The sequence below is a fragment of the Cryptomeria japonica genome, chromosome 8 (genome assembly GCF_030272615.1).
Source record: "Cryptomeria japonica chromosome 8, Sugi_1.0, whole genome shotgun sequence".
Classification (NCBI taxonomy): Eukaryota; Viridiplantae; Streptophyta; class Pinopsida; order Cupressales; family Cupressaceae; genus Cryptomeria; species Cryptomeria japonica.
Window position 1 is genome coordinate 230,380,387 of NC_081412.1, and position 22,550 is coordinate 230,402,936.

At 36.2% G+C, this 22,550-nt stretch overlaps 1 protein-coding gene across 4 annotated transcripts in view; it reads right to left on the bottom strand.

Annotated features, from left to right (window-relative positions):
* Positions 1 to 6,854: 6,854 nt before the first annotated feature.
* The window catches only part of LOC131078973 (mediator of RNA polymerase II transcription subunit 25), an 89,684-nt gene continuing 73,988 nt past the window's right edge, over positions 6,855 to 22,550 (bottom strand). For all 4 annotated transcript variants that reach the window (XM_058016833.2, XM_058016835.2, XM_058016832.2 and 1 more), the window contains 2 exons: positions 7,768 to 7,854; positions 6,855 to 7,680 (listed from right to left, as the gene is read on the bottom strand). In XM_058016833.2, the coding sequence (XP_057872816.2) occupies positions 7,243 to 7,680; positions 7,768 to 7,854 (525 nt within the window). In that variant the 3' untranslated portion in view covers positions 6,855 to 7,242. The remainder of the gene's footprint in view (positions 7,681 to 7,767; positions 7,855 to 22,550) is intronic.

Sequence of the window (22,550 nt, forward strand, 5' to 3'; positions counted from 1 at the left end):
CCTGGAAATTTTGATGCGGGAAGTAGAGTTCTTTTCTACGCTCTTTCTTTATCTGTAAGATATGCAGTGTGAGTCTCCATACTTTTGTGTAGCATGAATCGTTATAGTGCAATCGGTTCTTGTATGCTTCTCGAAGCCTGTTGGAGGTGAATCAGGTTGCAGGATAGTGTCATGGTTGAGTTGTGTAACTCCACCCTTGCGATTGGTTCTCAGATGGTAACTCAACATACGGATATAAATAGAATTCATAAGTCGCACCATCTTAAGAAAATGAAGTTTTGATAATAAAAAAAAAACTCGAGAGCGGTTGGGAGGATCACTTTGTAAGCGGAGCTTGATGAAGGATCAGTGCCAAAACTCTTAGACCAGAAAGTTGTGTTTGTTCGTTTGGTGAACAAGATCTAGTCGAGTCGCAAGATGACTCTAAAAGTGAATCGACGAGTACATATTGGTAATGGTGTGTTGTGGAATGTGGCTAGAAAGTGACTTGGCAAATGGGAAGTTGTTCAGAAGAACGTTAGGTTTTGCTTTTGCCAGTGTCAAGGACGTTGCCTATTTTGAGTGGGGGAGAATGTAAGGATCTAGTTACTCTCATGGCGCGATACATGAGAAATGACCCGCTCGAGTCCTGACCCTCCCTAACATGAACCTACCCAGGCCACGACCCAACATAATAGCAATGCGTTATAAGTCGCTTTGTCCCAAGAAAGTCATTGCTACTGGTTCTTGATGAGAACCCGATCTGGAAAGTAACCTGTGCGTGAGTAAAAAGGTGCGCCATGATATGGCCAAGAAGTGCATACTCAGCCCCAAGACCAAATCGGATAAAATCTGTATAAAGTGGATTGTCGAAGTGGGATGAAGCAGGTTTCGGATGTTACGATGCATTGTCAACCCAAGTGCAACATCGATATTGGAGGTGTGTGTGCCCAGATGCGCCTAGATCTTATTGGACCACGAAGTGCCTTGGCAAGCTCCTGGTCTAGCGCGATGTGGCGAAGTGTTACAAAGTGGAATTTAGCGGAGGAAGCTCCAACCTGGCGTTGTTTGGCAAGCCAAGAGATCTTAGCCCCATGAATTAGCCGTAGCCTCTGTAGGAGTGTAGGAGGTTTGGATACCTAATAGAACAGTAATGCTTAACACAATGTCGATGCTTAGACTTGCAGTTTATTGAGTGCAGCGCAGTGCGCATTCATATGGTGGATTAGGAAAGCTAGTCTTTAGGCTTTGTCGGATTGGAAAGTGCTTGTGGGTAGCCGCGACTGGGTTTGGATGTCAACCTGACTTGGACAATGGTGCACTCCAAGTGCTCCAACCTTGGCTGAGTCAAGGTGTTGCTAAGTGCGACTTTGTGTAGATGATTTCAAGGTGCATTAAGATGTTGCAGGAGCTAAGGTGAGCTCGAGGCCACGCGTTGTTAGATCTCGTGAGGGCTCAGTCTTGGTGGACCAAACCTGCCATAGTCTTGGGCATTGCTTAGACATGGGTTTACGCAGGACAAGCTAAGTGGATCTTATTGCTAGTCGGTGAATTGGATGAGCTAAGCATAGCAAGTCTGGTAGTACTGACAAAGATTTGCCATGGTGGATCGAGTGTATGGTTCGCCAATGATTAAGTAGTGTCTCGTCGGGCAAGCCACCTTACCCAAAAGTGCATCATGAGACAAGCCAAGGCGGATCCTGACTTAGGTGTCTTTCGGAAGAACTCATGAGATGGGTGGAACCCAGGGGTCACAACTCAGAGTGCCAAACCAATGAAGGTGCGCACAACACAGGGTTCCTCTATGTTGGGTGTGCGGAGACGATGTCTTCTAAGAGGAGCCGAGCCGAATGTGTAATTGAGCATATAAGTAGGGTTGTGCGGATTGCAACCCAGTATTGCCAAGTGGTGGCAATGCGCTTCATTTTTTTGAATGTTTGTTGTTGGTATTTATTTTAATATATTAAGTGTTTGTTTCCACGGTAACAAGGTTTTGGTTTGCTAGTTCAACCCAAAAATATATTGGTGTGCACAATGAAAATGCTTTACCATTGACTAAGAAAGACAATGGATTCAACCCAACACCCAAGATTTGCTAAGTTGTTAGGAAAGGGACAAGAAACTTGAGAAAATAAGAATAAATTTGGAGCCACTGACCTGTGACCTAGTAGATAGGGGTAAAGGGGTTCCTGTTCGAGGGTTATAAGTCTTCCTGCAGTGGAGAGGTAAGGGTTCTTGTGGCCCCCACCTCTAAAACCCTGCCTACACAGCTGGATCCACTTAATTGTTTTACATTTTTTTGAGCTCCACTGTTTTTGCTTTCGAAACCCTGGGGCCCTCTCTACTTCATTGTCCCCTTAGATTAAAACCACCAAAACCTCTTATGGTTATTGTTGTCTGCAATGCATTCAAGTGCCCACCTCATGGAACCTCATGTGTTGTTAACCGAAAGCAAAAATACTTGCAATCCCACTTAAGCGCCAACTCATTTTATGCTTGGCCAATGGTGCAACATTTTATTATTGTTATGGCTAACAACGCTTAGGAATTATATGAGTTGTTGATTTGTTTCTTTGATTCAACAACTCAAACGGTTGTTTCTTCAAAAAAGGTGTTGGATCCCACAACTTAAAAATTGTGGGGAAGGCACCAACTTACATTGGATTGGATGGCTAATATACCAAAACTTTAACAAAACCAAACAATGATGAATACCTCTCTCTCATCCATAGAGGGGTACCATGGACTTCTTGGAGTCCTCTTTGGTCTTCTTGTTTGGGTTTAGTTTTAGATGCAACTTCAAACATATTGCATTAGTATCTTATGTATAACACAATAAATGCAATGGTTTTTACGATTCTTGCACTATTTTAAACAATAATCTTCTTTCTGAAATTACGTTTCTTGAAGAATTTTCGGACTTGCCACAGACTCGACAAACCAAAAAATTGGACTCTGACTCGGACTCGCGAAAGACTCGCCAAAAAAAAGAACCGTAGTTTTACAAAAAAACATAAAGAAATTAATGCATTTAGAGAACATAAGAGCCATAATTGAAACATTACACATGTCATATGATCTACAAAAAGTCAATATTTGAAATTTCATCATTCATACTCCTAGTTTCAAACTTTAAAATGTATAATAGCAGCATAAGTTTATAAATGTTTACCAAATTACATATAATGATATGTCCAAATGTGAAAAACAATAATGAACAAACTAAAGAAAAGACTACATCTTCTTATTTCTAGCTCTAGTGAAAACCAAGGGAGAGATAGAACTAGAGGGTCTAGTTCTAGGAGTCTGATGTCGGTTGTCCAGCTCGCCAAAATTAGGTTGAGGGTAGCACCACTTACTAGGGTCTGAGGGTGAGAGAGAAAGGAGTAGAGAGATAGGTCTAGATCTTGGGGGAGAGAGGAGAGAGTAAGATAGAGTGGTAGAGAGAGGGGATAGAGGAAGAGTGATAGGGAGATAGATAGGTCTAAAATTCGGGGCAGATAAAGTGAGTGAGATAGAGAGCGAGAGAATGCTAATAGGAGGCTACTGATTACTAAAATTTGACAAGTCTGAAAATTTAAAAGATCTTCTAAAACCTAGAATTTGCATTATAACTCCTAGAGATTTGAAACCACTCTCAAACATCCTACCAATATATACATGAAATATAACTTAAAGTATAAGACTTATACTTAAATGTTATATTTCATGTATATATTCCGATGAAGAGAATGAGGTTGTTTTAATCTTATTTCCTCTCCTCCTTCAAACCCTACAAACCTGTTTTCAGCAAGCAACAATGCCAAATGAGTGAAAAAAGTGAAAAAGAAAACACTTAAAATTGTGGTTCGGCGTGTTCAGTGAATGGCGTGAGTCCAAGTGAAAGACTCGCGAGTCTGAGTGAAAGACCCGCGCGAGTGCACTCAAAAAAATCACGAGTCCTTGGCGAGTCGACTCGGCCCCCCAATGGACTCGCGAGTCCATGGAGAGTCCCACGAGTTTTAAAACTATGGCTTTATCCTTCAAATATTTTTCATTTCTTCTTCTCTCCTACATAATATGTGAGGACACATGCTTCATCTAAATCCACTGGTTCATTGGTAATAACCATTCTTTGGATGTGTGTGGAAACCTCTAAGGTATTAGAAACAACATGTCATCTCCATCTCCAATGTCCAACCGAAGCAACATGGCTTGTCTTTGAAACTATGCTATATATTCATACACATTATCCACGATCCTGCTTGAAATACAACCACTAAATCTTTTGATTAGTTTTATGCCTGCTTGAGTATAAGTATTAGAAACTCTTCCGTCCCAATTAGCAGAAATAGGCATTTTCTTCTTTCCAGAAGTTGTCAAATGGCTTTCCTACCATACAAGAGGATGCCCTTCTATTTTGAGAACTTGTTGGCTTGTCCAATTTTGCTTTTGCATTACAATTTACATATTACTTTCCAAGGCCATCATTCATGCATTCAATATAGGTTCTCCATTCTCGTCTCCTTACTCCACTTCTAGTTAGTGATTACTGAATTGAAAGCTAGGAAACAATTATTTTTCGAATAAATGGTCATTATGATACACAATTCCCATAATTTACAATATAGTGTAATACAAACTTGATATAAAATTAATTTATCTTGTAGTAGAAATGCACAAACCACACATATTACCGTTCTGCTTGAATTTATCAGATTAAAACTAAATAGAGGTTTGACAAGATGTTTGGATCAAAAAACAATTGACTAAAAGTAAAGAAATATTGCGACACAGCACACATTTTAATCTAGTGAGAGGAAAACTTGTTGGTAGCAGCAATTGCTCATCTACCTAATTAGTTTTTCTTATCTGTCAAGCCTGCTACTTCACTTCTCAGTCGGAAATCTTCTCTTCTAGTTACTTCAGAACACTCATACTTGCCTCTCATTCTCTAATTCATCCAATAGATGTCTTCATATAGATGTCAGAAGTCCCTAACTGTGCACTGAAATGTCTACTTGCCCAAATATAATAACATGATTGGTTCAACTTCTGATTCGTTCAATCTAGATGAACTGCCCCTTTAATAAGAGCAGCGAGTTCAAAACTGTCCTCTTGATGAACTAACTGTTTCAAAACCACTAGTTCCTCCAAGGTCTTTCACAGCCTGAAACCCTAAAAGTGAATCTTTCTACCAGTGTTATCTTTTACAGGGTCCTTCATGAGTCAAGCAAACAAAAATATTAAGAAGACTAAAATCATTAGGAAACTAAAACTATCCAATGCAATATTAAAATATAAATGAATTATCAACCATGTCATAATGAAAAAAGACTATGTTACCCCAAGTTTCCAGGACGGGGACGGCAGGGGATGGCGGGATGAGTTTCCGGGATGGCAAATTTTTTGCCAATTTTGGGGATGGCGGGAGGACAGCTATATAAAATATAGGGAAAATATAAAATATATAGAGAAATTTTAAATGTTCATATGAAAAATAGATAAAGCAATGTATATATACATTATATTCATATGAAAACATGGATAAAGCAGGTATATATATATTATATAACCTTAACATAACACATTTGTGTTCAGAATTCATTGTCAATACTCAATATACATTCATAATTCAGAATTCATTGTCAATAATCAAATATGCATTCATAATTCAAAATTCATTGTCAATATACCAGCACTTGTTTGCATGTAGTTCATTGTTTCTTTCTGGTTGGAGGATATTTTGATAGTCTTCCATTACTATTATGACCTACAACTGCTTCTTTATGCACTACAAAGTTTTGGGTGTTTGTTAAATTCAGTACCAAGCTGTTATTCATATTCTGAGTGATTTTGGCTATCATTCAGACCTGTTTGCCTTTCATATTAGTGAAAAGTCCAATATTGCAGACCTGCAACCACTTTTTTACACACTACCGAGTTCTAAGTGTTTGTGAAATTTATTACCAGGCTGCTGCTCATTATTTCTAAGTGCTTTTGGAAGTGATTCAGACATGCTTACCCATCATATTAGTGAAAATCCAGTTTTACAGACTTATAATAAAATTAAAAAATGTTTTTTTTGAGCATTTTTGTCTTTTTTTTTAATGTGTTGGGAAAAAGGGGACAGCTGGCTGTCCACAGGACAGTTAGGGGATGTTTCCCACAGATTTGCAATTTTGGGGACGGCGGGAGGACGTCCCTTGACCATCCACAAAACATCCCTGGTATGGGGATAGGGGAATTTAGCCCGGGGATGCGTCCCCGAGTAATGTAGAATAAAGATAAACCCACACCATACCAAAGGGTAAACCAAATAAATTATAGAGAAAATGATGACCTAACCATATCACTACTCTCATATGTACAATTGTAGAGACTAGCCTAGAGACATCACAAATGAGTTAGTCCCAGCATAAAGTAGAACTCACCCACACTATACAAAAGGACAATGACCTAATTATATCACTAATCTGATATGTTCAATCAAAGAGACTAGCCAAGAAATTTCCATTACCAGATGGTGCATTCATACACAAAATCACAAGTAATAATAAAAAATATGCAGAAATAAAATTCAGAGTATTATTGGACAAATACAAGCATTTTATTATCCCACAGGTTGTCTAATGGTTTAAAGAGAGCTTCTGTATTAAACGTGGCCAAATTACAGATCAATTCACTGCCTTTCATATTGCAACCTTCCATACTGCAATAAGGGAACTAAAAGTTTACTAACACGGACAGGTGAAGGAGGCGAGGATCGCAACATCAAATTTGAACATTTAAAATTGAAATCTAAATTTGAGTGAAACACTGAAATATGAATATTATGTTATACATATGAATGTGCAATCATCACATTACAGTGATCATGAAGATAAATCACGAAATATTACAAATTTTTTTTTGTTTTTAACAATTTTACTAAATATTTTCTGTTTTGGCAAAAACAACAATTGGCATTCAGGATGTTAAGAAGCTCCCAGTATGTCCCTAGCAGATGGGGGAGGTCCATCGATGTATCAAGGATGTTATATCCACCCAAAAACATAATTTCCATAGATAATACTAAATCTCAGTACTTGACATCCCCAAAACATCCAGAATGTTCAGGATGGCCCCAAAGGGCGGGGTAAAAGTCCCTGTGAAACTAGACATTCCATTACTAATATCCATAGATAATACTAAATCTCAGTACATTGCAGTTTTACTAATCTACAAGACTGTTACATGGTGTGTTTTACACTACATACAAATCAATCCACATAAAAACTCTGCTTAAGTTAAGTAACCAGATCCTGGCATACTTGCAGGACCATGACCTTGGAACTGGCCTTGTGATATGAATTGTGGCCTGGTTTGATTGGGAAGCTGACTTTGGGCAAATGCTTGCCCAATTGCTGAGGGCATTCCTTGTGGCTGCTGCTGCTGCAACTGTTGCTGCTGCTGGAGTTGCTGGAGCTGCTGTTGTTGTTGCTGCTGCTGCTGCTGCTGCTGCTGCTGCTGGAGTTGCTGGAGCTGCTGTTGTTGTTGCTGCTGTTGTAGATGTGGCTGCTGCTGTTGTTGCTGGAGCTGCTGTTGTAGATGTGGCTGCTGCTGTTGCTGGAGCTGCTGTTGCTGGAGCTGCTGCTGTTGCTGCTGTAGCTGCTGTTGTAGATGGGGCTGCTGTTGCAGATGTGACTGATTTGGTAGTTGTGGCCTGAAAACAACAGTGTCCTAAAGACAAAAGTACAAAAAGTATTAATTAAATTCCAAAAAGTTAAAATTATGGTCAACCACATATCTAAGGAATATATAACTCACCCCAGGAAAAAGCATGCCAATCATTCGGCCTGGTCTATCAGAGCTAGAAAGTAACAGTGTCTGGTTTGGCAGTTGGATCACTGCAGACTGCCAAAAAGAAAAACAACCATATCTAATTATGCGAACCTCTTTCAACTTATTCTAAAGATTAATTAGCCATAATACTATATAGTAAAATGTCCTTGGAGAGACAAAGCAAGTACCAGTCATAAATGCAATGCTGATAGCTATTCAAAGGGAATTGCGGAAAAGTACACACATGCAAACCACAGAAATTAAAATACTTGAACATAAACAATTAAATAAAAAAATTTATGCCCATACATTTTGCACAACTGATATCAGAAGTAAAAATTAGATAATTTGTTAGGTGGACTAAGTCAATGGCTTGCATTTTGGTCACTGTGGAATGATGAATCAAGACAGCAGATCACCGTAGACTGGGGCATTAGCAATTAACAGTTAACCTTCTTAAATATCAGCACTAACATGTGGACATTTTGCATTCAATCAGCATTAAAACATTGCATGCGGAAATCAGATAATCAATTTATTGTGTGCATGTCGACATAAGCTCTAGTCTTTGAGTACTTCAAACACTTCTATTCAACTATACCATAGGAAGAACAGAAACATATATTAAATACCACTTCTCAATATTTAAGGTCTTGTGTTAAGGTTTACTGTGTATTCCTCCTCCAACTTCCATGCAACTGCAACACTATGATTATTTGATATAGAAAAAAATTGAAAATCAAGAAAATGCTAATAAAAAGTCCATCTAAAATACTCCATTAGAAGTTACAATTAAACGGCTCATTAGTTGCACTTATGCAGTATGTGGTATACAACTTTCTTGACCATAGAACTATTTAGTGGTTGTATCCATGGAAAGTGAAACATTTATTGCTTTAATTACATCTAGAAATCTATTCTCAACCTTTTGTTTGTTCATCACAATTGATGGCCAATTATCAACAGTACTTCTGAAAATGGATAGCTATGTGCATTAGTTAATGCATAATATTTTCAGCGTAGTTTTTAGGAAAAATTAAAAAAACCTTCACCTTATGAAGACTGCAAACCCTGGTTGCACTTGGCCCTATCCATTACAGCATTGGATCTATGGAGTAATCCCTTGAGAACAAAGACAGCATTGTCATCATAATGTGCAGTCCAACTTACTACTCAGACTACTCAGCCACCATCTTTCATAAAAGTAACCATAGCACTACATTATACAATTTCCCCAAAACAATCAAGCTAAGCCCATGAAAACAACCATATTGTCATCACAATGCACAGTCCAACTTATTGTTCAGTGACCAGTTGACCTTTCGTTAAACCAAACATAGCACCACATGTTAAAGTTACACAAAAAAACAAAAATAAAATCACTTGCCCTTCCCCATAAATGCACCCTCACCTACCAAACCTCAATCATCCATCCATTACAAATCTGTTTGCCCCCACTAACTCTAGGCTGAATGGATTTTGTGCTTGCTCTCTTTAAGAAGGCCATGGCCTTCTTAAAAGGTCATCCAGCTGTCAATTCCAATTTTGAGTTTGTTATTTCCAATGAGACTCTCTACAAGGAAGATCTACTGAACTTTAATATCATGATACAAAAACTATTAGAAGACCCTCACCCTTGTAGGAGAATGAATGTTGCTTAAGAACTAACAGCTTAGATATCAGTTTGGCTCCCTGTACCTGCTAGTTTGGGTCCAATACAGCCCAGATACAGATCCAAGTTCAATTAACAAGGGAGTCCAGCCAAGGTTTTGGAAAAGCACCATGGGTTCAATGGGGCAAACTTGGACAAACATGTCTCAAATTTATCGTCTAGTCAATCCTAGCTTCTTTTTTTCTATTTTGGCAATTGACTTTGACTATATGGCTAAAAATGATCTCTAATCCTAAACATAGATTCCAAGACATTTTGACATTTTTGCTGAACTTCCACTCTTGCTTGCTATTGCACGAATAGAGTTGAAGGCTGGTTGGTGAAGGTTCCAAAGTGGTTGGTTTGCTATTTCTATGTATGTGCAAAGCGCATCCACTGCCAAGAGATTGTAAAGGAATATTTTGCAAGGAGTAAGCTTTTTTCAGATTTTTGGTATTTTGTTTTTTCTTCTACATCTTTTTTCTCAAATTGAATTTTGTTTTCTTTTAAAATTCTTTTTTAAAGTTGTCCTTTTTCCACAAACCTACGGCATATGCTTAATTTTTTTTTACAAGTTGTATATAGTATATACCAAAGAAACATTAATCGTTTGGGGAATTAATCGGCAAAAAAAAGTATAGGATTTTTTAAAAAAACGTAAAAAAATTGCAGAAAAACAATCAAAAACTACTTTTTTTAAATATTTTAGGGCATTCCCATAGCATAGAGCTATTGTAGGCAAATAAAATAGACACTTCAACACATGAATTGAAGAAATTAGATTTTCGTTGTTTATATTCATATCACTGCTTACATTGCAAAAAACATACCAAACATAAATAATATCTAGATGGTGATGGATGTCAAAATGTCGTTTAGATTTACTTTTATAACAGGCATCTATACAAGCATATATAGATTAAACCAATTTTTATTAGATTGTATAAAAATTATATATACAAACATCTATTTATAGAAATAATTTTTATTAGATTCACTTTTTTAATTTTGATTAGATTTAATTACAAGCATACATACAGGATTCTTGTTGTAATTAAAAATTGTAATTAAATCTATACATGTAGACATTTTTAAATCTAAGTAAGTTATGGATTCATATGTATAAAAATTATAAAAGCATCTAAAATTTTTAGTTATGTATAAAAGCATCTTTATTGTAAAAGCATCAGTTATGTAGATTTTTATACAATCAGGAAAAAATTTATATAGATTTTTATACAATCAGGAATAGACATGTAATGTTTTGAATGAGTTGTTTATTGATTTTGTTGCCATAGTCACTACAACTGCAGCTAGTTCTAGCTCCATGTGCCGACCAGGTTTCAAAACAAAATCAAATTCTCCCCTTTCTAAATATGTTGATGTTGTACAGCAAATTCTAAATTGTGGGGGATATATTTAGATATGCAATGAATGTGGTATCAAAAATTCGAGCTCATACAATGAGGTAAAAGCCCATTTGTGCCACAACCTTACACTGGACATCAAAGCTTGCTCATGAAAAAATAATGGTTCCATTCCATAAGAGCAAGTGATAGCATTTATTAATGAGCAGTAAAAAGTTGATCAAACAGTAGGCTATAAATTAAATCATCCTTTGTCAAAGAAAGGTTCTTGAGCAACGAAGCCCCCTCCACTACCATCTAATCTTCAACCTATGGAGTGCATCCATTTTTCGCCACACATAAAGAACAACTTATGCCCTTTACATATAAGAGATCAGAAGGACTCTTGGAAATGACATTTCACAACTTTCAAGAGATTGCCAATCAACACATTTCAAGATGTCTCTATGCAAATGGATTGGTTTTCAATATTGTTCATTCACCATATTTGCAACAATTGCTTAAAGCAATTAATGATGCTCCAGGGAGGTAAAATTCGTAGATGATTCATAATTTCATTGAATCCCATAAGGGATACATGGGTCAAGATAGGGGTGTCCATTGTTTCTCATGGATAGTGTATTGAATGAACCCTAGGAGGCAATATTTTTGAAGGTAGTGGATTGTGATCAGGAGGTGAAGGATAGTCTAATGTTCATAGAATAGCCATCAAGGAAACAGTGCTGAAGTTGTAACAAAAAAGCTAAAAATTATAGAGCAACTAGTTTATTAGTTGAGGAGCATTACACGTCTTTTGGACACCTTGTGCTATCCACTCCCTCAACCTGATGCTACAAAAAATTAACATCAAAATTGATTGGACCAAAAAAGTGTGTCGAGGTCAAAGATATCCAAATTTTCATCTATAACTACCATATAGTCGTAAGACATAATTGGAACATTCTCAAAATTGGAGATGTTCAACTTAAGTGAAACAATAAAATAAAGTTTACAAATATGTTTCACTTTGGTAAGTTTTAAAAACTAAAAGGCAACATTATCACCCCATAATTCAATAAAATTTACTCAAAACCCAAGGACGTTTTTGGGATGTCCCTCTGAATTGGTGAAGGTTTGGGGACTTTGGTACCTCTTCCAGATGTCTAGGGGACTCCTAAGAGTCTCTCAATGATCTTGGGGATTTCTAGGTGTCCATTGTAGCAAGATGAAAGAAAAGTTCTTTTTATTTAAATCAAAAAGTGTTTTTAAATTGTGTGCCGAAAACTCTAACCCTAGTGGTCTATGGGCCCCACTCAAACCCTAAACACTAATTAAAGAAACTTATAAATGAAAGTTGCAACAAGCTGCAAGAGAGAGAAAGACTTAGGCATAGTGAGAGGAAGAACAAGAGGGAAGAGTGACATCAATCTACCATTGAACCAAAGGATTCAAAGCATTATTGAAACCTTAGGGTAGGATTCCTTCTTGACTACTTTTTATTTTATTACATTTTTTTCATCACTTAATTTAGTATCTAATTGCCAATTTTAGTTGACAAAATTAGTAATTAATATGGGCCCTAGGGATTTGTTATTTACATTGTTACAAATTTCAAGTTCAATTTATTATTTTAGTTTTACAAATGAAAATGATCAATTTTTTTTTATTTTTTTTATAATTATTTCTAAATGTTTCTTTTGTAAATTTGCATAAACATTTGATGAGAAATTTAAAAACTAAAATTTATGTCAAATTAGAATTTTGTTCTATGTATCTTCTACTTATATGCTTCATTTGACCTAAAGAAAAACAAAAGAGAAATCCTTATTTGATGAAGGTTGAAGAACAAGGATATATATTTACGTGTATCCTCTATTTCTATGATTTGTGCAATTTGAAGTAAGAAAAACAAAAAGAAAATCCTTGTCTCGAGCCAATGCATAATTTGTTATTTAATGACATAACATTGTATGGCAACCATATTTTTCATTTCTTGATGGTGAAAAGAAAACTTGATGCTGTGCTTACGAGTTATCCAGCCGCATTTTCTCTTCAAATTAATGTCCCCATTTGGGATTTACATTAATTTTAGTCCTGAAACGAAATTTTAACTTAAGACAAGAGTTTATAATATATATTAATGATATATTTTTTTCAAAACTGAATACCTTCATTAAAACATTTATCTTAAAATTCTAGAAATAGTTCAAGGATAGAACTTATCTCGATAGTCTCCTCTGACTTGTGCTGATCATAAATATAGTAATATCTCTCCCCAAAATCTGATCATAAATGTGGCCATGTCTTCCTCCAATTTCTGCTCTATAGCAACGTATCATATATTCTTCCCTCCACAATATTAACTCTTCATATATTTTGATATTACGTTTCATATCTGCAAAAATCTTTTCTGATATAGATTTTCCCTTCTATATCTGCAAAATTTTCCTTATATTTACATATCTTCTACATTAATATCCTCCTTAATATCTGTATGAACTTCTGGTTTTATAAGTAGATCTGATATAGCATTACTTTTCATACAGCATCTACTTATATATTTCATTCTTTGTATATTCGTTTTGCATACCTTTCTTTAATGTTTATTCTTCACATATTTCCCTACTACACCTTTGAAACTGCTATAATTCTGGTCACTAGTCTAATACCAAGATATCACCATCTCGTCCTTATAATCTTTCATATACACTTCAGAATTAATCTTCTATATAATGCATTAACTCCTTGTCTCCTTTTTTCTATATGAATCTTATATTATACAAAATTAAAGGATTATATCAATATCGATGTATTGATCAACTGCTATCTTTGATATCTTCATGAAATATACATGCAGTATACTGTCAAACAATACTCTGTTATGATCCTTGATGACGATATAAGCCAATTAATCTGAAGTAGTATGTTGATCACTGCTTCAGATCCTTGTGAAACTAATTTCTGCCTTCAGTAATAGTTTGATAGGGTGTTGACTATTGCTGTTCCTGATATATAAATCCTCTTGCTTACATGGTGAATTCTGAACTAACTGTGATCCTTAAGGGATCGGTAGAATGCTGATTCAGATTTCTGTTATTCTACCTGAGCACTCAGACTTGAATAAAAAGAAAACATCCATTCCTATCTGTCTTCCCCACAAACGTCCCATTCCATTTTATATCTTCATAGTCCTAATAACGAGAAACGTCTCTTTAGAGGATGGTGTCTCTTTAAATGAAAACGTCTCCTCCATCCTTAATCACACCCTTATTGTTTATTTACAATTAAACAAAACCTTAGTGAATCACTGCACCTCCACTCGTAACAAATAGATCCCCTTGCCCGTTGATTAGTTGTGATTACATTGCTGAATGTCACTGTCTATTGTTGAGGGGACAATCTCTGACACCAGCAGTTACTTATATTTGATTTAAAAATTAACTTTATTTATTGATCAGGATGAGTCCTATAATATTATATATTGTTTTTATTGAATATTTGTTTTCTGAATTTATTTATTATTATATTTGTTTTCTAATTGCTTTGTTATGATAATGAATGTTTACTTATTAATTTATTATTGGTCAATTACAGTTACACACTGTTATTGATCAAACATTAAATATCACTATTTTATTAATATGTAATATGTCGAATATAATATTATTTTATTTTATTTAAATATTTCAAAAATATTAATTAAATAATAATATTCAATAAATAAATAAATTTCAAATAATCATATTTTGATAATTATTATATTAATTAATATATATATATATAAAAAATGATACAGGAGGGGACATGACATTCAAAATCCAACAAGACATTCCTTTTTAGTCTTGCTCCTATTTTGAGTCCTTTGGTGAGCTTTGGATTCAAACTACCTTGAATGTCTTTTTGGCTTTTGTTGTAGGTGTTGGGTTCCTCTTTACACCCATTTCCGGTTCCTTGCTCCAGTCAAAAGCATATGCTGGTCTCCTTTAATTTTGTTTTGCTGGTTTTGGTCTCTCTTCTTGTGAGACTCGTTTTGTTTGCCTTCTTCGCTGCTTTGTATTTGGAAGGGCCCTTTCTATATTTTTTGGTTAATAGCTTTGATCAAAAGCATTTACCTTAATCAAAACCATAAATTTCATTTCTTGCAATGTCACTATGAGTACTTCTCACAACATGAGGGAGAATGGGGGTCACAAAGGGCCTATAGGGGATTCAATCAAAGACTGTGAGTATAGACTTGGGGGAGGGGGTGGGGAGGAGTGTCCTATTGGTAGTGCACATTCTAGTTTACCTTTCAAATTATTAGTGAATTTTGCCAAAGGTCCCTTTTATAAGAAGTTGACCTTAAAAAAATTCTACTGAATTACATGCAAAAAATTGGGTCGTTAATGGGGGGTAGCATCACAAGAGTTAATGCACACCTCCTTCAGATCACTATTAAAGATGTAGGAGCTGGTTAAGAATTGTCTCTTGAAAAAACAACTGTAACAAAAAAAATTGCGGGCTTATGCCTATGACCAAAGTCTTGTAACTGCCACTTTGTGATTGAGCGATCCTCCTTCCACTTACTCCTACTCCTAATGGTACTAGGAATATCCCAAATCCATGAGTTTAGTCTCATTTTACTAAAAACAATGTCTTTTTATACTTTTTCACAATTAATACTATAAGCATGTCAATTGCACAATATTAATAACATATGATGCAATAATTATGCAATGCAAAAATCCACACGCGGGAGAAAACCACAACAAAATATTGCTTGTAAAAATCTTCTTACAAATTTCGTACGCTCCAACCCACAAGAGACACAAATCCCCCCCCCACCTTCTTTAATGAGAGGCCCAAACCACCCTTTCTCCTTAATTTGGAGGCACCAACCTCCAAATTATGTTTGTCTTCTTAAGTATTTCTAAATTAATATGCTTCACAAATCTGCTATAATTTGTCTTTGTAAGCCTCATGATCTTCTCAAAACCCTCTTCAAAACTGCTCACAAATCTGCATTAAAGGTTTCATTTAGATCTGCTCAAAACATCTCTTAAAAATCAGCTCCAAATTTGCTCTATACCACTGCTCCAACTCTGCAATAAGATCTGCTCCAAAGTGTAATGTCCCCTAATTGGTTATATTTAAATTAACCTAAATTTGTCCAAATCTAAAATAGGCAATTAAGTTTATGGGAGTACCTCTGTATACTGTTTTCCTGCAACACAAAATTAGAGAACACACATGAAGTAATACTTATAAACTGAAACATATACTACTGAATTAGATTGAGTGATACCATTCTTTAATGTATTAATTACCATTAGTGTTATACTTGTTAGATAAAATCGGGTTGTAGGTTAGTTGCCATTTTTTATTATCCAACTCTTAGTGCACTAGGGTAGGCTAGCTTGATAGGGTGTTCAAGAGACCCTCCGCCGTAGGCCCAAGAGCAGATGCTCCATCCCTCTTGGCTCGATGTGGCAGGTGTTAAGCATCCATCATGGAGTGGCGTACCCAGTGAGGTGTCCTATCACTGTTCCCCCTCATCACAACCACCTCCTCTCTTAAGCCCAAGAGCAGATGCTACACCCCTCTTGGCTCCATGTGACAGGTTTTAAGCATCCACTATGAAGTGGCATACCTAAGAGGGGGTCCCTTGTATAAAATGAACGATCTCGTTTATGATATTCCAATGATATTATATTTTATGTCCAATTCAGTCCATCACATATATACAATTACTATAACTGTTTATACTTAACATTGTCATCACAAGTTCCATTATATCAGGTTATCATCAATGCTTTATGTTAATAATATGTCATCACAAGTTCCATTATATCAGGTTATCATCAATGCTTTATGTTAATAATATCTTGTTATCATCATTAGCCCTTTATTTGCCATTATTTCATTATAATTGTTACGTTGTCCCTTATATTATTAGCATTACATTGAAATACAGTATTATTCCAGATTATAAACAGATTTTGGTGGTATTATCCATCCTTAGATTACATCATATATATATACACACACTATGCCAAATTCATTCTTTAATTACCAGTCCTACAGTATGTAATTATCCTAATATAGACTTGGATAACATTTGCCTCCCACCCTTATATCATATTAATGAAATCTATCTTAATTAGGATTGTTACCCCCTATCTTGTTTTTCAAGAATTGCTCATCCACGAGAGGCCTTTTCTTCCTTATCGTTGTTTCTCTATCGGAGAATCCTTGCCACATCGGAACTATGTTTGTCTTTCCTAACTTCGGGTTTCACTCGATATCGCGATAAAGTGAAGAGTTAGCAATCTTCAGGTGGTAAGCAGCAAACCTTACATTTCCTACTTCCCGTCTCTTTTTAAATCGGCCATCCTTATTAGTTCCCACTCATTGAATAAAACCTTATTGGTCGAACCTTAGCATATAGGAAGTTTGTGTTAGGAGTGTCGAGTTCTCTTTTCGCCCAATGTTGCGATATCGAAGGAGCCGATGCTTATCAGGCGATAACCAGAAGACCGCGAAGTGCTCTTTTCTTTCTCCTCCCCAATATCCGATATCCTCTCATAAGCCAATATCGGAGTATCGAGGATTTTCAACTATCTTCCTGTTAGCCTCTAAACCATCCACTGCCATGCACAATTTCTAAAAAGGCGAACCAATGGAGATTTGTGAAGTATCATCATTATTAATGAGTTCAAACGGTTAAAGGCATGCAAGGGTGGCGGCACAAGTGACAATTCCGGATGTTGTTATAAATGCATCCCTTTTAAAAGTTGACTAAAGTAACGTATGTCATCATGAGCTCCCCCTGTCGAAATGGTCTTAACTCATGACGAATTGCTATTTGATAATCTAGACTTGAATTGGCCAGAAAACAAGCAAGGAAACATCATTGAAGGGTTGCATGCTCTTGTATGGAAACAGCAGCGATTTTGCTGGGTATAGAAAGACAGTTGCCTTATTGAGAAAGATTGTTGAGCAAGCCGAAAATCACAAACGACTCCTACAGGAAGAAATAACTGCTGGAAGGAATCCCGATACTTATTTTTGAGACATTGAAGAAAATGGTGCTTAAAGGAAAAGGCCCCCTCATACGATTGGATGTCGAACACATGCAGGATGATATTCTCTTCGATCTAACCGACCTTGCCCAGGGAACTCATAGAAGATGAAGATGAATTTTCAGCAATCCTCTGGGTCCTTATGGAAGAGGAGACGAAAGCGGAAATGATCGATAGACATATAGCAGGTTGGAACCCGATACCTAAGGAGGAGGTGTAGAGCTGATAATTATCTATGATATGGTTTATGTTAGTTGTGGCAATTTTTATTTTATATGAAAATCATGTTCAAGAGGGTCATTTTCAAAACCGTCACGGAAAGAAAAACCATTTCTTGGAAACGGAAAAAGTTTTGATAGATATAAAAGGGGAAATTAGTAGATAGGAAAAGGGGGAAAGAATTTTGGAAAGACGGACTTGGTGTTGTTTTTCTAAAAGAAAAATATGAAGTGAATTGTGTTTTGGGTTTTGCTGAACAGTTTATCTAGTAGATCAGACTTTGTCCTACTTTGGATAAATAGCATTTTTCTTATGTGAATGCTTCCTGTTCAGTCTCCATATTTCAGGATATTAAATATTTGTTCTTCCTCTACTAGTCATTGTGGTATAATGTTTATCTTTGAATGATATTATGCGACATGAATTAAGTTAGTTTCAGTTAGGCAAATGCCTTGTCATTTGTTCCTCTTTTTTGTTCTTTGATGTTTAGAATTTTGCCTTTCTTGCTTTCTAGTTAAAAGCATACCCCGGAAAAAACACTATAATTATATCATAAGAGGGAGTTGTACCTCTAAAATTCAGAAGAAAGTTGCAGAGATAATTGCGACTTATCGAACTGTTGATTGATAGTTTGTTCTCTTATGTGGGCAAGGAGTCATATTGTCATATTTCTGAAGAGAACAAAATCTGTTAACCAACAAGGATCATATGTAGTAATTTAGTTTCAACAATATGAATGACTTGCTACACTGCAATGCTAAATCAGAATGCTAAGTCGGAATCCTCACATACATGTTGCCATAGTTGAACTACTCGCCAAAACCAAAAACTTAACAAGCTCCGAAAAAAAAACTCGAGAAAAACTCAGCCAATACTCGGCAAAAAACTCGGGAACTTAAAAAAATGCTTAAATTTAATTAAAAATGCATTTTTTTTGCAAAATTCAATGAAAAAATGCATCCCATGAGTCAATAAATGAGAACACAAAAGAAACAAGCTAAGTCTACATATATTTAAATGCAAAGTGGGTACAAAATCGCATCCTCACGAAGAATGTTGATGGCTGGAAGCAAAATAGAAAATAGTTTTTGTAGAACTAAAAGTAAATAAATCAATACGATTACATCTTCCTCTTCCCGACTCTAGTTAAAACTAGGGAAGAGGTAGAACTAGAGGGTCTAGTCCTAGAAGACTGTCGTGGGTGTGTCGTGCCTCCTCGCTCGGTATGACTGGCTCAGGCTGTGGCTCATCCTCCATCCTAGATGTAGCTCTGCCTCTAGTTGCACCTGGCACTGGCAATGACTCCTCATCCTCCTCATCCTGCTCATCCTCCTCAATGTCATCCAGTGTGAAACCAAATCCACCCCCCTCCTTCATAGCCTGCCTCTCCAAATCATTGATGTCATCCTTTGTAAACAATGGAGGTTGCTCTTGCGATGTCCAATCATTGTAAGGATCTATATCATCCAAATCAATTGGACCAGTCAGTGCTTCCTCTACCTTCCTTATGTGCAACCAAATATTATATTGCACAAAGACAAGGTCATCGAGGCGTTTTAGAGTTAACTTGCTCCTCTACTTCGTGTAGATGGCCTCAAACAAGCTCCAATTGCGCTCACAACTGGATTAACTACAAGGTTAACATAAGATTTTGAGGGCAATTTTTTTGAGAATTGGGGTATTTCCACCCCAACTTTGCCACCAAGCATTTGCAAAATAAAACTAGGTTGAGGGTAGCACCCCTCACAGGGGTCTGAGGGTGAGAAAGAGAGGGGTAGAGAGATAGGTCTAGATCTTGGGGGAGAGAAGAGAGAGTGAAATGGAGAGTGGTAGAGAGGGGGATAGAGGAAGAGTGATAGGTAGATAGATAGGTCTAAAATTCGGGGTAGATAAAGTGAGTGAGATTGAGAGAGTGAGAGAATGTTGATAGGAGCATATTGATTACTAAAATTTGTCTATCTGAAAATTTAAAAGATCTTCTAAAACCTAAAATTTGCATTATAACTCCTCGAGATCTAAAACCACTCTTTAACATCCTGCCAATATATACATGAAATATATACGACTTATACTTAAATGTTATATTTCATGTATATATTCTAATGAAGAGAATGAAACTGACTTGAAAAAAAAATAGATCGTTTTTTGACATGTTTGGGCCTCTTTTTTTAATGCAGCCGAGTTTTTTATAGAAACTCACTGAGTTTTTATGGCAAGTAAAATGTTAATATTAGAACCAGAAAGTTAAAAAACCAGATAACAGTAATTAGGAAAACTTATGAGAACAAGATATACAACTATTTATCCTGGGAAAACCCTCCACCTAAGGGTAAAAAGCCCAATCACACCAAAAAAGTATTTTTATTGAATGTACAGAACTCTCACACTTAACAGTCAATCATCTAACAATGATTGATAAAACTTAAATTTAGAAGAAGACTACCAGAATACTACTTACAAATAAAGTCAAAAAGGATGATACGAGATCAAATCTTCACACACAGATGATCTCAACTGAACATAATAAATATATGAGAAGACTGAAGATGATGCAAGGTCGCAGCAGCAAAGTCCTAAGCTTTTTGCTGATAATCATCAAATACATCAAAGTATCGATCACGTTAAACTTCACATCCCTTGGCATCTATATAACACATGACACAACCCAATATAGCTCACGAAGAAGAAAGACGATAGGCCAAACACCAAAAGAAGATGTCAGTTACACAACCGACACACACAAAGAGCCAATGAACTTCAACGGATGAAATCCACGATGGAATAAACGCTGCCACCACATACACAAAACGAAGACAGTAATACTTCCAGCTAATCGCCGAACAGGAAAGAAGGAACAACAAAACGGAAAGACAACCATCGTAGAAATAAATAACTCTCTATTCTCTTGAAGCTACAACATTAACACTCCTTCTTAGCAAAGGAGATATCATTTATAGATTTTCAAGTCATGGAGTCTGTCAACATGACAACGCAATGGCTACACCCATATGTGTAAATAGCAAAATTAATCACGAATTCTCTCAACATGATGTTCACCATGGCTACTCCCATGAGTGAAATAAACACAAGCTCTCATCACGGAGTCACTCAACGTGATGTTGTCATGGAGTCTCTCAACATGACATCCACTATGGCTACCCCCATAAGTGGAAAGAGCATCAAGGACTTTCACCTCAAATTCTTTGTCACAAAGAAAAATGCATTACAAGGGATTGCACCTCGAACTTCTCCCTCACAGAGAAGAACTCATTAACGACATGAAGAAAGATTCATTGAAGTTGAGATTCTCTCTCAACAAGAGCATCATTCTCCACAATACTAAGCTTGTCTCGAAAATAACAAAACTTCACTCTAGGAAGTGGCTTGGTGAGAGTGTCTGATGTTTACTCTTTTGTACAAATGTACTTGAGCTCAACTGATTTTCTTTGAACCATATCTCTCAAGTAATGATATTTTATTTCCACATGCTTGGTTCTATCATGGAAAACAGGATTAACCGAAAGCTTCACACAGCTTTGGTTATCACAAAGAATCACTGTAGGTTCCAAAGGCTGCCCAAACAATCCTGCGAGCAATTTGCGAAGCCACACTGCTTCTCTTGCAGCCACACAAGCTACAACATATTCCACTTCAGCTATACTCTGAGCAACACATGATTGTTTTTTGCTGCACCAAGAAATCATAGCTGAACCTAGGCTGAAACAACATCTTGAAGTGCTCTTCCTGTCAGGTGTCACATCCTTCCCAATTTGAATTAGAAAAACCTTGCAATTTCAAACCTTCACAAGAAGAATATTTTAGACCATATCCCACTGTACCATGCACATATCTCAATATATGTTTAGCTGCAACAAAATGAATTTGTCTAGGCTCACACATAAACTCGCTGAGAGTGTTAAGAGCACGACATAGGCCTTGTATTGACTAAATACATCAAAGATCCAATCAATTGCCTATACATAGTAAGATCAACTAGGTCTGGACTAGCTGCAACCTCATGTAACTTTTTCAGATTTGCTTCCATGGGAGTTGCCATAGACTTGCAAAATGTCAATGGCATATTTCCCTTGACTCAATATGACTTCATTTGATCTTTGCCACACTTCTTAAACAAGAAAATAATGCATCAAACCAAGATCTTTCATCTTGAATTCAAATGCTAACTCTTTCTTACATCTAGCAATGAGACCATCCTCTCCAATAAGAAATAAATCATCAACATATAGAACTAAAATTAAGGCTTTATCATCAATTACCTTGAAGTAGATATTTGGATCTGCATCATTTTTGAGAAATCCCAAGCTCAACAAATAAAAATCAATTCTTTCATACCATGCACGCGGAGCTTGCTTCAGGCCATACAAGACCTTTTTCAATTTGCATACATGTGACTCTTTCTCATGGATCACAAAACCATCTGGCTGCTCAATAAAAACTTCTTCAATTACACCATTCAAGAATGTTGTCTTT